Genomic DNA, 13,149 nt, shown 5'->3' on the forward strand with positions numbered 1-13,149 from the left:
ATTGTTCTAATGTAGCTTGTCACCCAGTGATAAGTAGAACTAATGGGTTGGTTAAACAACGATTCTGGTGGCCACGTATGGCTCGTGACGTCCGCGATTTTGTTTTGGCTTGCTCAGTTTGTGCCAGTGGTAAGTCATCTAACCGGCCTCCTGATGGGCTTCTTCAGCCGCTGTCTGTCCCTTCGAGACCCTGGTCCCACATCGCACTAGATTTTGTTACCGCCCTCCCGCCCTCTAATGGCATGACGGTCGTTTTTTACCGTAGTGGACCGATTCTCGAAGGCGGCACATTTCATTCCCTTGCCCAAATTACCTACAGCCAAGGAGACAGCGGTCACTGTCCTAGATCACGTCTTTCGGCTTCATGGCCTCCCGGGAGACGTGGTTTCTGACAGGGGATCTCAATTCATATCCAAATTTTGGAAAGAGTTTTGTAAATTGCTAGGAGTGTCAGTTAGCTTGTCTTCGGGTTATCATCCCCAAAGTAACGGACAATCTGAGCGAGCCAACCAAGATTTAGAGAGGACGTTGCGATGTTTGGTCTCCAAGAATCCTTCTTCCTGGAGTCAACAACTCTCTATGGTGGATTACGCCCACAATTCGTTGGCAGTGTCAGCTACGGGCCTTTCTCCGTTTCAGTGCAGTTTAGGTTACCAGCCACCAGTTTTTCCCATTTTGGAATCTGAAGTCGCGGTCCCCTCCGCTCACGCATTTGTCCAGAGGTGCCACCGCACCTGGACCAGAGCCCGTGAGACTCCGGGTGAGGGAGCGCACTAAGGCCAAGGCCGATCGCCACCGGTCAAAGCCTCCCGTTTACGTCGTGGGTCAAAAGGTGTGGCTTTCTACTAGTAACATTCCTCTGCGTTCCGTCTCTAATAAATTAGCTCCCAAATTTATTGGCCCATTTACTATCACCAAAATCATTAGTCCGGTGACAGTCCGCCTCAAACTACCTCGAGCTTATAGGAGGATACACCCCGCCTTTCATGTGTCCAAAATTAAACCCGTGTTTTATGCACGTATTAATCCGCCTACTCCGGTTCCCCCGCCACCGCATCTCGTAGATGGGGAGCCGACTTATTCGGTTAATCGTATTCTGGACTCGAGACGGAGGGGACGAGGATTCCAGTACCTGGTGGACTGGGAAAGTTACGGTCCGGAGGAGAGGAGTTGGGTACCTGCTAGGGACATATTGGATCACTCCCTTATTGATGACTACAATCAGAAGGTAGGCCCTTCTGGGAACTCCAAGAGGAGTTCTTAGGGGGGGGGGGGGGGGGTACTGTCACGGTTGGTGAACCGTGATCTCTGGGTATTTGCACTTTGTGGTGAAGTCTGTGTGTTTCGCGTCTGCACTGATTAGTTTGTGGGCGTCTCCCTTAATTGTCATCAGCAGCAGCTGTCACTCATTACTCATTCCCTATATATTGGCTTGTCTCACGTCTTGTGTTTGTGAGATCGTTGTTTAATGTCGTTACACTGTTTGTTCGGCTTCAGTGTTGTCTGCGTTTTGGATGTTCGTGTTTTTCCGGAACCTCATCCACTCAACGCACTTCCACTCAGCCACCATTACTTACCTTCGGCTCTATCCCCGCAGTTCCTGTGCCATCCTCTCCTGCTGCCTTCTCACCGCCATCATCCGGATTCCTCACCACCTCACCACCATCTTGGATTGCCGTCTTCCCAGCATCATTGTCTGTTTCCTGTTTGTTTGTTTATTTTCATTAAATCGTCTAACTCGCTATTGTTTCCAGTCCTTCCTTCACCCCTCCGTCACACCTAACAGATCATAATATGGATAAATAAGTCGTAGGACAAGTAGGTCAAAGATACGGGATGAGGGGCTTGCAAAAGAGACCCAGTGCTCTCACAATGAGATGAGTAGAGTGTTTCTGCACTATGAGCATCATCTCTACACTGATAATAGCTGCATCCTGTCACCTCTACTGGCTTCATTTGCTTAACATTGACTCATTGTTTTCCATTACCAGAAACATTACAGAACAGTAATGCATTTTATTCACAGTAATTATATTCTATTCATATTTTGTAATGTGTCTAATGGGTGTTTGTATATTACTGAATCAGTTTTATAGAAGCAATTGCTTGCAACTGATTTGTTAGTATATGGGCTAATATATGGTGCACCAAGTGTAACCAGACTGATTTTTTCCAGAGAATGGATGCAGTATTTGATGACCAAATTGACATTTTTATTTCTTATACTGAAAGACAAATGGCAATTGCATTTCATCAAATGAAAAGTGAAAGATAATGTCAGTACTTGCATTTGTCTGTATTTGCATTTTGTGTACATGTTTTTGTGATTCTTTTCATTTTAATTGAATACATTTAGTTCCTTCAATTTAATGATTCAGAATGTCACAAAATGCATTTAGTCTGCAGAATGCTGCAGTAATTCTCTTGATAAATTTGTTTCCCTTTTTTTGCATATTTCTTTCTGGGAAAAAAATAATTTTTCAACATGTACAGTAGGTATATTTCCTGGGAATGGGCGAGACTACACATTCTTTAACAGTTAGTTGAATAACTAGAAGAATAACAAAGTAAACTGTAAAATAATTTATACTTCAAAACCAGTATATTTATTAGTTCAAAAATAAAATATGGTAACAAACCAAAGTTTGCAGTAACAACCAGTGTAATGGACTGTTTTAGTACAGTTAAGATAAATGGAAGCAGCTTACTGTATAATCTTATACCTTAACAAATATGTTTTACAGAAATTAAATATATAAAAAAAAGAAAAGAAAAAAATTTGCATTCTGTGATTCAGACAACGCTATTTGTTAACCAAATACTAAATGAAAGTTTGATTATTAAATGTTCAAATGCACATTTTTGTCACATTTGGATGTATTTGTCCATCAATTTCCCCCTTTAAACAAATCTACAAAATGAAAACTGCATTCACCTTTATAAGGAAATAGATTGTGAATTTCATGCACAAATAATTTTTTTTAAAGCATGCAACTTGCTATTTTACATCTAACATACATACATATAAGTGTAACATCATTTTGACATTAAATACTATATTTTGTGTCACAAAATTAATTCAGTCAACAAAAATCAACTACAATGTACTTATTGTGTTCTTAATGTATTGCAAAACATATTTGCTTCTGAGGTGAGTTACGGTTAAGATTAGGGACAAGTTTGGTGGTATGGTTAGGTTAAAACATGGGTTATGGGTAGGTCTGACAATGTAGTTACAGATGTAGAATTACATTTTGATTTTAGCATTCTGGATAATTACAACGATTATCTGGAATTATAATTTGTACTGTTCATTTGTTATTATTAGAACTGCTCTCTACTGGTGTCCTTCTATGGCTATGAAGATCTAGTCTTCGTGATAGCGCTCATACTTTGCCTACGTATAATTGACATCTACCCAGAGGCCTCTGAGGGATCCCTGTGGCAAGGGGCCAGGTGGTGACAATGAGGCTGCTGTTTCTCTGACTCACACACTCAAACTAATTGCCCTACTCATGCGCCAGCATCCTCGCATCCACTCCAAATGATGAACTCTGCCACTGGATTATTTAATGAATCATGTTTCCCTGTTTTTGTGGAGATTATTTTGGAGTGTTGAATGCCAGTTGTTCTGTAGGACCGAAGCTCATTGCTATTCATTATGCAGTTGTTGTTCTGTTGATGCTGAGAGGAGATGCTTCAGGGACCAGCAGACTTGACCAAATCAGAAAGACAACATCTAATTTGCACTATGTGTATGAAATTGTTACAGTTTTTCTCAGTCGCTTTGGTGCATTTCTCAAATCAGAAATGAAATTCTCAAAACTACTTGTACAACCTCCACATCATCTAGTTATTTATACACATCATAAAACCAGATTATTATTCTTTTGAACAAGTTGCATTTACTTTTGTACATTTATGCAATTGATTACACACATTTATCTGCGGTTTCCTTCATTATCAGATGCTAATGTTATGTCGCTCAAAATTGATAATATAGTTTTCTGTGCAATAGTCTTACCGCTCAAAACATCTAGTCTTTAGTTCATCGTATAAGCCATTAGATGCAAAATGGTTCATCTAGTTGTCATAAACTGTTAAGCAATTTCTTTTTGCACATTATGATTAGACTTTTTGTAAATTTGGCATGAATTGTGCAAGTGAATCTTCACTAATGAAGAGAATGTAGATCAATCAATGATGAACCATTTGTCTGAAATAGCTCAAAGGTATAAATCTCATGAATCTTCAGTAGGAAAGCATATACTGTATAGAGGACATCACAAGAGTTACAAATTCTGATGGACTTATTTTTATCCTTGTGCCCATATCTCTTTTTCCTTTTTCCTAAAACCAGTTTCTCTTTCTTTTGAACAAGTTGCGATTGCTTTTGTACATTCATGCAATTGATTATGCACATTTATCTGCAGTTTCCTACATTATCATTTGCTAATGTCATGTCGCTCAAAATGTATTATATAGTTTTCTGTGCAGTAGTCGTCCAGCTGTTCATCTCATTAATCTTCAGTTGGAAAGCATATACTTTATAGACAGAGGACAACACAAGAGTTACAAATTCTGAAAATTGACTTATTTTCATCTTTGTGCCCATATTTATTTTTCCTTTTCTATATCACAATGGCATTGTAAAGTTTTTTTTTTTTTTTTTTTTTTTGGGTCAGATCACTTACTAAAAGTGTAACTGTGAATTCTATCCAGTCTCTTTCAATCAATATCCCACATACAGTATTGTGTAAATTTGTACTTTTGAAATGGATACATGGAATACATAAGCATATGGCATACTGTTCAATACACTGTCATCCAAAATGTTGCCGTAGTTTACATCAGGTTATACTAACAAAGTGCACTGTTATATTGACAACATGACTAAGCATTTTGACCATCTTGTTTGTGAACAATGACACAAACATTTTGTATTCTGATGGCATTGATATGTTCATTGACATAAATACTTGCTTTTGTGAGATGAACTAAATATTTTGAGTATGTTACAGGCTTTTGCTGGTAATCTGTTTTGTGGTGCTGTTTGTACAAATTTTTTTACTTCTTTGCAAATAGTAAGGATGATTCGAGAAATGCACCAAAGCGACTCAGAAAAACTGTATTAAAAATAATGGTAACACTCTATTTTAAGGTGTCCTTGTTAGAAATTACATGTACTGTACTTACTATTATATCAACAATTAATCATGCATAATTACATGCAAGTAACCCTAAGCCAAACCAAATCCTTACCCTAACCATCCATGTACATGTAGTTAAATAATATTACTCAGTACTTACATGCATAATTACATTGTAACAAGGACACCTTAAAATAACTATTAACTACAACTTTTTCCTCAAATTCCTTATATGCTGCTTATAAATAGTTAGTTAGGTAGTTGTACTAATAAACAACCAACATGCCAATATGCGTGCTAATTTAGCAACTAGTTAATAGTGAGAATTGGTCCCTAATCTAAAACCTTTTACCTTGTGCATAAATATATTTGGGATGGTATATGCTATAGCAGTGTTCAAATTATAATGGGGATTGAGAGTTTAATTTTTTATCACAGCAGAAAGTTCACATACTAGTGATAATGAACTCAACGATGAATCAACCATAGTGATATACAGGTGCTGATCATATAATTAGAATATCATCATCAGAATATCGTTTAATTTTGATGATTAAAACTGACAACTAAAGAAAATCCCAAATTCAGTATCTCAGAAAATTAGAAAATAGTGAAAAGGTTCAATATTGAAGACACCTGGTGCTACACTCTAATCAGCTAGTTAACTCAAAACACCTGCAAAGGCCTTTAAATGGTCTCTCAGTCTAGTTCTGTAGGCTACACAATCATGGGGAAGACTGCTGACTTGACAGTTGTCCAAAAGAAGACCATTGACACTTTGCACAAGGAAAGCAAGGCACAAAAGATCATTGCAAAAGAGGCTGGCTGTTCACAGAGCTCTGTGTCCAAGCACATTAATAGAGAGGCAAAGGGAAGGAAAAGATGTGGTAGAAAAAAGTGTACAAGCAATAGGGATAACAGTACCCTGGAGAGGATTGTGGAACAAAACCCATTCAAAAATGTGGGGTAGATTTACAAAGAGTGGACTGCAGCTGGAGTCAGTGCTTCAAGAACCACTACGCACAGACATATGCAAGACATGGGTTTCAGCTGTCGCATTCCTTGTGTCAAGCCACTCTTGAACAACAGACAGCGTCTGAAGCATCTCGCTTGGGCTAAAGACAAAAAGGACTGGACTGCTGCTGAGTGGTCCAAAGTTATGTTCTCTGATGACAGTAAATTTTGCATTTCCTTTGGAAATCAGGGTCCCAGAGTCTGGAGGAAGAGAGGAGAGGAGAGGCACACAATCCATGTTGCTTGAGGTCCAGTTTAAAGTTTCTACAGTGAGTGATGGTTTGGGGAGCCATGTCATCTGCTGGTGTTGGTCCACTGTGTTTTCTGATGTCCTAGGTCAACACAGCTGTATACCAGGAAGTTTTAGAGCACTTCATGCTTTCTGCTGCTGACCAACTTTATGGAGATGCAGATTTCATTTTCCAACAGGACTTGGCACCTGCACACAGTGCCAAAGCTACCAGTACCTGGTTTAAGGACTGTGGTTTCCCTGTTCTTAATTGGCCAGCAAACTCGCCTGACCTTAACCCCATAGAAAATCTGTGGGATATTGTGAAGAGGAAGATGTGATATGCCAGACCTAAGAATGCAGAAGAGCTGAAGACCACTATCAGACAACCTGGGCTCTAATAACACCTGAGCAGTGCCACAGACTGATCGACTCCATGCCACGCCGCATTGCTGCAGTATTTCAGGCAAAAGGAGCCCAAACTAAGTATTGAGTGCTGTACATGCTCATACTTTTCATGTTCATACTTTTCAATTGGCCAAGATTTCAAAAAACCCTTTCTTTGTATTAATCTTAAGTAATATTCTAATTTTCTGAGTTACTGAATTTGTATAGTTATAATCATCAAAATTAAAAGAAATAGACATTTGAAATATATCGGTCCGTGTAATGAATGAATAAAATATACAACCCGAATTCCGGAAAAGTTGGGACGTTTTTTAAATTTTAATAAAATGAAAACTAAAAGACTTTCAAATCACATGAGCCAATATTTTATTCACAATAGAACATAGATAACATAGCAAATGTTTAAACTGAGAAAGTTTACAATTTTATGCACAAAATGAGCTCATTTCAATTTTGATTTCTGCTACAGGTCTCAAAATAGTTGGGACGGGGCATGTTTACCATGGTGTAGCATCTCCTTTTCTTTTCAAAACAGTTTGAAGACGTCTGGGCATTGAGGCTATGAGTTGCTGGAGTTTTGCTGTTGGAATTTGGTCCCATTCTTGCCTTATATAGATTTCCAGCTGCTGAAGAGTTCGTGGTCGTCTTTGACGTATTTTTCGTTTAATGATGTGCCAAATGTTCTCTATAGGTGAAAGATCTGGACTGCAGGCAGGCCAGGTTAGCACCCGGACTCTTCTACGACGAAGCCATGCTGTTGTTATAGCTGCAGTATGTGGTTTTTCATTGTCCTGCTGAAATAAACAAGGCCTTCCCTGAAATAGACATTGTTTGGAGGGAAGCATATGTTGCTCTAAAACCTTTATATACCTTTCAGCATTCACAGAGCCTTCCAAAACATGCAAGCTGCCCATACCGTATGCACTTATGCACCCCCATACCATCAGAGATGCTGGCTTTTGAACTGAACGCTGATAACATGCTGGAAGGTCTCCCTCCTCTTTAGCCCGGAGGACACGGCGTCCGTGATTTCCAACAAGAATGTCAAATTTGGACTCGTCTGACCATAAAACAATATTCCACTTTGAAATAGTCCATTTTAAATGAGCCTTGGCCCACAGGACACGACGGCGCTTCTGGACCATGTTCACATATGGCTTCCTTTTTGCATGATAGAGCTTTAGTTGGCATCTGCTGATGGCACGGCGGATTGTGTTTACCGACAGTGGTTTCTGAAAGTATTCCTGGGCCCATTTAGTAATGTCATTGACACAATCATGCCGATGAGTGATGCAGTGTCGTCTGAGAGCCCGAAGACCACGGGCATCCAATAAAGGTCTCTGGCCTTGTCCCTTACGCACAGAGATTTCTCCAGTTTCTCTGAATCTTTTGATGATGTTATGCACTGTAGATGATGAGATTTGCAAAGCCTTTGCAATTTGACGTTGAGGAACATTGTTTTTAAAGTTTTCCACAATTTTTTTACGCAGTCTTTCACAGATTGGAGAGCCTCTGCCCATCTTTACTTCTGAGAGACTCTGCTTCTCTAAGACAAAGCTTTTATAGCTAATCATGTTACAGACCTGATATCAATTAACTTAATTAATCACTAGATGTTCTCCCAGCTGAATCTTTTCAAAACTGCTTGCTTTTTTAGACATTTGTTGCCCCCGTGCCAACTTTTTTGAGACCTGTAGCAGGCATTAAATTTTAAATGAGCTAATTAAGTGGATAAAAGTGTAAAATTTCTCAGTTTAAACATTTGCTACGTTATCTATGTTCTATTGTGAATAAAATATTGGCTCATGTGATTTGAAATTCCTTTAGTTTTCATTTTATTGAAATTTAAAAAACGTCCCAACTTTTCCGGAATTCGGGTTGTACAAGTTTTGTAACACAGACTCGGGAACAGAAGGTTAAAGGTTGACAGGTTTATTTTAAAACAGGTATATATGTAAATCAGAAATACATGTAGGTGAGTAGATCCATAGGAGGCATTGAGTATGGTATTGATGGCTGGAATTGAGATTGGTTTTCTCCGCGCAGACAGTGGGGTGACCAGGATGGAGGAATAGTTGCACACACCTCGGGAGAGACGTATGAGAGGAGGACTTGGAAGGGGAATCGCTGGAGACACACAGGAGGAATGCTGGAGGAACTCTGGAGGAACACAGGAGTCTAGGAGTTTCGTGCTAATAAAGAGGTAGGTAGAGAGGTAAGTTAGAGGAGTCAATGCAGGTAACTTGGAACAGGGAGATTTCCGCTGTGCAGCTATGAGATCGGACAAATGAGTAGACTGAGGTGCGTGCTTATATGTGGTGGTGAGCTGATGACGTGATTGAGAACAGGTGCCAGTGAGTAAATTACTAAATTGTAAACAGGTGCTGAGGATTAATACTCCAGTGAAGGAGTGTGCTTAGTGAAATAAATCAACTTTTTGATGATATTCTAATTATATGACCAGAACCTATATATATACATCTTTCACTAATTCCATTCAAAAAGTGAAAGATGAAGATGAAGAAACAGCAAGTACCACATTGACTTAAACATGAAATATTGTAATAGAATAAATACTAAAAACAGTATTTAAAAGATATTATAAATATATACAATTATTTTTTTACTGTGTATTTGGTCTGTCATGGCAGAGTTCCTTTCTTTTCTTTTCTTTTCTTTCTGTTACTAAACCAGTTGAAAGTGCTGTGAAACATTTGTCAGACAAAGGTAAATCCTAAGCTTACAAAATACATAATGCTTGAGGCCGACTGTGTGAGTCGGGCTATAGGTGCTGCATTTACCTGCATCCTGACGATGGAGTCAGTCCTCTTGAAGACAGACTGAGTGGCTGCCTGGAGTCTTATAGAGAATTGTGAGTTATTTTCTCATAGCAGGGAGTTTAGTGGGTGTTCAGAATTCAATGAGCAAAGGATAAAAAATAAATCCATCCTACTCCCGGCTGAGTTCTTTTTACTTTTTTTCTTCTTTCTCTTTGTTATGTTCAGTTTTTGTCGGTCTTACATATGCTACAGATGTAGTGTAGCAACAAGAAAGCATTTGCATCATAAGAAGTATATGCCATTTTAACTTATATATTCTTATACACTTTATTTTAAGGTGTCCTTGTTACACATTACATGTACTTGCTATTATGATAAGAATTAATTATGCATAATTGCATGCAAGTAACCCTACACCAAAACCTAATCCTAACCTAACCATATAGTAAGTACATGTTTTAGTTAATATTACTCAGTACTTAAATGTATAATTACACTTTAACAAGGACACCTTAAAATAAAGTATAACCCCCAATGCTTATGAAATATATATATATATATATATATATATATATATATATATATATATATATATATATATATACACACACACACACAATAAAGACGTGTGTGCATCTGCATCAGGGCACATTGTAACCTTTTTTTCTTTATTTTTACTTTAATGTAAAAAATATAATTTATTATACAAATAATTATTATATTATAATACCAAACTATCTATTAAATAATGACTCATGTATCAAATAATGAACTATAATTATATTATATTAATGTTATAAAAATAAGTTGTAAGGATTTTTGTTTGTAATAATATTTGTACTGTAATGGGTCATCACTTGAATGGTTTATGTAAAATATGGGTACTGAAAAAAAGAGATATATATGTAGTATCAAACAGTGCACCTTTAAGACATCAATATCCATAACATCAACATGTGCATCAAAGGATGGACCCTTATTGGTAGGGGGAGGGAACTAAGTTGTTGTGGAGGTTTGTGCATACGTGTAATTAGAATGGTCTGACCTCTGGAGAGCCTCTGCTACCCTTGAGTGACAATGTCACAATCAGTATCCTGTGAGAATACCCTTCTGCTCTCAGTTCTGCGTCAAGCTTGTGCAAATACATCATTCACATACACAGACAGTGGAATTGCGCCTGTCGCTACGTGGCTCAAACAGAGCCAGCCCACTCATAGGACTATTTAAGGGCCTCTCTTGCACAGTGCAACGAAGTTTCAGACACACACTTGTTCTACAGTCAGCGTGTGTACTCCATCTCTCTCTCTCTCTCTCTCTCTCTCTCTCTCTCTCATCCTCCTCTCTGCCAGAGTTTCACCTGAAGGTATGATTTCAAATGTTCCTTAGTTTTGAATGTGGAGTTCTGCATGCTTACACCGACTATTGGGATTTCTGTCTAAAATTATGTTTGTTCATTTTTTAAACAGGTTACAGTTGTGTAAACTATTGTGCAATATTTAAAAAAATTGTGCTTATGTTACGTATTATATCATTTTGAATTTTAGTTTGTAGATTTTAATTACAATAAAGAATATATGAAGTGAGTGAGTTAGATGCGCTAGTGATGCAGTTTCGACAGAAATTTTGATTGAATCCATTTTCAGTTCCTAATGCTGTTGCTTCTTGGCTTGAATTCAAGAGTTATCTAAAACCGAGAGAGAGAGAGAGAGAGCGAGAAAGAAAGAAAGAAAGAAAGAAAGAAAGAAAGAAAGAAAGAAAGAAAGAAAGAAGGAAAGAAAGAAAGAAAAACTTTGGAACTGAGAAATGAAAAAGACAGACAAGACAGACTTCTTGGGCAAATGGGTTTTATGTGAAACTGGTGAACAAAACAAAAAAAACCCAGAGCTGAGATTTTCCCATATGACACATTGCAGCCCAATTAGTTTGTATATCTGGTGTTTAATTCAAACATATTTACACTTTTTGTCTGTTTGTTTTGGATTTAATATTATTTAGTATTTAGTAGTTTGTTTAATGATTTAGCAATTATTTCTATTTATTTTGATGGTGGATCATTGGAAAATAGTGTTTTAATATTTTATGTCTTATGTAAAATCAGGTAAAACTCACTAGTCTAACTCTTAACATATTAATTGAAAAACCTTTTTTATACTCACTAAAGTCATTTAGCAAAAGCTCATATAAATACGATTTTAATGAAACAATATTAAAGCTCTCAATGTGTGTGTGTGTGTGTGTGTGTGTGTGTGTGTACGTTTCAGCCATGAACACCAGAATCTGTGTGTGTGTGCTGCTGGCTGCCCTCTCCACCAGCAGTTGCCTTTCTCTTTATACACACTCAGAAGATGGGGGTCAGTCTGATCTCGGGACCATAGCGGAACACACACGCCACACCCGTGCAGCACCCTCCAGTGGACAACTCAGCCTGCTGCCCAAACCAGAGGATGATGAAGAGCCCCGCAGCAGTTTGACTGAACTCCTAGCCAGAATCATCTCCACCAAAGGTGATATTCTCCTTTCAAATGACTTTGTATTTACTGAACATTTATAAATTGCCGTTCATGCACAATATGTTATAACCTATGAACTATGATCATGCGTCATATGTTATACCCTATAAACTATGATCATGCCATTTCAGTAGCACTCATTCGCATTAACTTTGGTCGGAGTCATATTTTCCTTTTTGAGATTTCTACTGAACCTCAACAACAACATGAATTATATAATAATTACATCACATATAAATAAAACTACTACTACTAATAATAAATGTATCTCTTTATCTAAATAGATAAACATTTTCCAAAGGTTTCTGGGCTTAAATATATGAATAAATGTTTTTTTTTTTTTGTCCATGCATGCAGGTACATATCGCAGAAGTCCCTCTTCAAAAAGCAGGTCCATGGGCACCTCTCACAGAATAAAGGACAGAGATTACTTAGGATGGATGGATTTTGGCCGACGGAGTGCAGAGGAATATGAATACTCCTCATAAGACCCTTTCAACAAATCATAAGATTCAGCCTGATAAGTCAATGATCTGTACAGAGTCACCCATTTTTATGTAACTCAAATCACAGTCTGAGATCTCGGTCTGATATTAATTTGTTTGTACATCAGAGATGATGCAATATATAAATATATGTGTCCATCTATATATATTTATTTTGCAGAAAAAAAACACGAGTGAGAATGTAGTCTCTACTGCTTTTATTCTCATAAGTCATGTACATATGATTTTGTCCTCACTTTAGGAATATCACAGGTGTCTATGAATAAATCATTGCCTTAACTCACTCATCCAAAGTCTCATGGCTATCGTAACTCATTGTGTACTTGAAACATTGTGCAGGGAAAAAAAAATCCTGTGACAGAAATATCCAAGTTTGACCAATATAATATGCATTTTGGACCATAAAACAATACCAACAAATAACAGAAAAAAAGGAAAGAAAAATATAACAAGAAGAAAATGGGCAGATGAAGCCTGCTGTTGATTGGATCTCACTTCAGGATTGTAGTTAGTGTAGGTTTTGGTCATTACAATATTTCTTTCTTATTATTA

General features: G+C 37.6%; 1 protein-coding gene across 1 annotated transcript; it reads left to right on the forward strand.

The window, feature by feature from the left end:
- The first annotated feature begins 10,846 nt into the window (after nucleotides 1-10,846).
- Nucleotides 10,847-12,884, forward strand: LOC132103576 (cholecystokinin-like). Its single transcript, XM_059508680.1, has 3 exons — nucleotides 10,847-10,944; nucleotides 11,843-12,085; nucleotides 12,449-12,884. Exons 2-3 carry the CDS (start codon nucleotides 11,845-11,847, stop codon nucleotides 12,577-12,579), a joined length of 372 nt encoding a protein of 123 aa, XP_059364663.1. The 5' UTR covers nucleotides 10,847-10,944; nucleotides 11,843-11,844; the 3' UTR covers nucleotides 12,580-12,884.
- Nucleotides 12,885-13,149: the final 265 nt, after the last annotated feature.

The sequence above is a fragment of the Carassius carassius genome, chromosome 24 (assembly GCF_963082965.1).
Source record: "Carassius carassius chromosome 24, fCarCar2.1, whole genome shotgun sequence".
Taxonomy (NCBI): Eukaryota; Metazoa; Chordata; class Actinopteri; order Cypriniformes; family Cyprinidae; genus Carassius; species Carassius carassius.